General features: G+C 29.6%; 1 protein-coding gene across 1 annotated transcript; it reads left to right on the top strand.

Annotated features, from left to right (window-relative positions):
* Positions 1-1100: 1100 nt before the first annotated feature.
* Positions 1101-1626, top strand: LOC119665354. Its single transcript, XM_038074599.1, has 2 exons — positions 1101-1245; positions 1303-1626. Exons 1-2 carry the CDS (start codon positions 1153-1155, stop codon positions 1528-1530), a joined length of 321 nt encoding a protein of 106 aa, XP_037930527.1. The 5' UTR covers positions 1101-1152; the 3' UTR covers positions 1531-1626.
* The last annotated feature ends 1191 nt before the right edge of the window (positions 1627-2817 follow it).

Raw genomic sequence — 2817 nt, 5'->3', positions numbered from 1 at the left:
GTTGATCTAGCTCTTGACACAAATTCCATTCGTTATTAACTTATCTGATTTTAGTCAAGATAGTTATTTTGAATTGCTTTTTGGACTACACTATATTTTAACATAGCTTAGTTTTCGAGATTAAGGCTTTGAGGTTGAGAATATTAAAATACATCAATGATGACGTATTTAAGTTATGTTACTGTCACTAATTTGACGATGAATATAAATGAAAGTTTGTAACTTTCAGCAATGGGGTGAACCGGCAATTGATCGGTTCACATTCTGGTTCAATGTGGAATGGATGTATAATATAAGAGTAGAACGTGTTTTTTGCAAAATGTAGTTGGCAAAGCGATTTTAACATATAATACGATACAGTAAAAAATATAAACAAAACAACTAGTGAAAACATGGAGTTTGGCGAAAAAAAGTAGCGCCTTATTAGACGCAATTGGACATCAGGAACTATAAACTAATTAAAAAGAATATTTCATATTCGAATATTTCCTAAGACCACTGATGATGACGTGGCAATACTCGAAACTGCATTGTATGGTCAGCCAATTTTCAATAAATTAACTAAATTTTTGTTCTTGTCTCTTTTTTTTACTATTCGAATCCATCTAACTTTTGAATAGTTTCTTTTCGTCATAAAGACGCCTCACTCTCGACAAGCAAAAATTAATATATAATTTTAATTTATAAACAAAAAGTTACATTAAGGTCGTGTGCGAGTTAGGCTAAGTTGATGCTAAACCAAATGTTAGATTTTTTGGGATTTTTTGCACTGCACACATTTTGCCATTTATCAACACGTATCGACACATCAATACATTATCGATACAACTTAGAATTTCCCTCATTTAGAACGCAACTTATACCAGGTTCGCACTATCTCATTTAGGCACTTGCTCATTTATATAAATGAGAAACCGTTCACATAATAATGAGCTCATTTATACAGCTTTTAGAACTTTTATATGTCAAAAAAGCTATAAAAGAACTTTCTTTTGTTTACAAATAAAACACAAAGAAAAATTTTGGTATTGTGTAAAATAAATATTTTAAAATGGAAAACGCAGAAAATTTAAAAAACATAATATATATAATGTGTGTGAAATTATTAATAATAGAAAGAAAGCAATTTCTGAATATCGTAAATGTCGTGCAATGCACCGAAAAAATATACTTGAAATAAGAAAAAAGCAAATAGCAATACTTTCTACAATAATTGCTAGCAACCGGAGGAAGTGCTGGACTTTGGTTAGTGCCGCCAGTAATGATTATTAAATAAAGTTTAAAATTAACATTTTTTTTCAGAAAAGAACAAAGAAATTCTGGAAAGTGGATTGCCAGAAAAATGGTCCAAATTTTTTCAAAGAAAATTTTCGCATGAGTTTGGAATGTTTTAAGGAGTTATGTGAATTATTAAAAGGACTACAGAAAAGAGATACAACCTTTCGAATTTCAATTTCTTTAGAAAAGAGAATTGCTATTGGCTTGTATTGCCTTGGGTCGTCGGCTGAATACAGAAGCGAAATGAAATGACAAAAATGATGTAGTGGAAAAAAGTTGGGTACGTGCTCTGAAAAAACAACATCTGGTTTCAGAACGACAACAACCAGAAGAAGTTTCAGTATTAAATGACGGTGATCTAAATGCAGAACAAATAAGACGATGTTTAGCTACATTTTTTAGTAAGTTTTATTAGAAATTCACCTAATCCTAATTTTTAACTTTGTAGCACTAAATAACTTAATCTAATTATCCTATATATTTATAAAAAAAAAAAGTAACTTAATCTAAATTATAATAGTATAATGATAACAATAATTATAAATTATGTTATATTATTAATAAATAATTATCGCTATTCATCGCTGGAGTCATCGTAACCAGTGAGCCGAGTATATGGAAAACCTCTTTCCATTGATGACGCGATACGGGATAAAGCAACATTGCTTTCTTCCATTAAATTCAGGAACCTTGCGTCTGTGCGTTCCTGCAGCTCGATGTGACGGTTCTCTACATCTATCAGATTCTGAAATTTTTCCAAAAGGGTGTCATTCAAATTGCCTTTATTTTTTTTTTTGCAGGTGTTTCAGAATCTTCCGACGTAGATATTGGATCTATCGGTGGAGAAGAACATGGCGACAGCAACGATGTATCATTTGATGACGGGGCCTGGTCTGATAAATAAACACATTCATTATTTTGAAAAACTTAAACAAATTTGTGAAAACTCACCTGCAATACTTTCAAACACTAAATTTGGCACTTTCCGACCAAGCATTTCTCCTTCTCTTCATTTTCTGTGTCTGAAAATAATATTTAATTAAATTAATCTAAAATCAACTATTTAAATTTGTATTGCCTATTTAATTCATGAAAACAAAAAATTTTATTAAATACTAGTACGTACTTCTTTTTGCCATTGACATGAATCCATCTGAAATAAATGAATATATCTCACTAAAAAATTAAATATTTCATTGATATATTAAATCATTTATATACATGTTATATATTAATTACATTTCAATTAATAAAAACAGATTATATTTAATATTACTTTCTCAGTGTACTTATTTACAGCACAGTTGTTGTTTGTTTACATTTTATATTTAAAAATATATGACAGATACTTCAAATTTTGGTCATTTCCCTTTTGGGAAATTTTTTTTAAAGGGTTGCATTCGACAATTTTGGTCTAAAATGAGCTGATTTATTGTAAATCAGCACATTTATATGAAAGCTCTTTGTATGGTAAATCATGCTCATTAGTGATTATAATGAGCAAAACCGCCTAAATGAGATAGTGTGAATGTACTATTA

The sequence above is a fragment of the Teleopsis dalmanni genome, unplaced genomic scaffold (assembly GCF_002237135.1).
Source record: "Teleopsis dalmanni isolate 2A unplaced genomic scaffold, ASM223713v2 unscaffolded_contig_4633, whole genome shotgun sequence".
NCBI lineage: Eukaryota > Metazoa > Arthropoda > Insecta > Diptera > Diopsidae > Teleopsis > Teleopsis dalmanni.
This window is presented reverse-complemented; position numbering and strand designations above follow the sequence as displayed.

What these genes read in the sequence shown, in the direction of transcription:
- LOC119665354 (XM_038074599.1), top strand. Translation starts at nt 1,153, where the DNA reads ATGCACCGAAAAAATATACTTGAAATAAGAAAAAAGCAAATAGCAATA. An exon ending in GGAGGAAGTGCTGGACTTTG is followed by an intron (nt 1,246 to 1,302) that starts GTTAGTGCCGCC and finishes ATTTTTTTTCAG; the next exon opens with AAAAGAACAAAGAAATTCTG.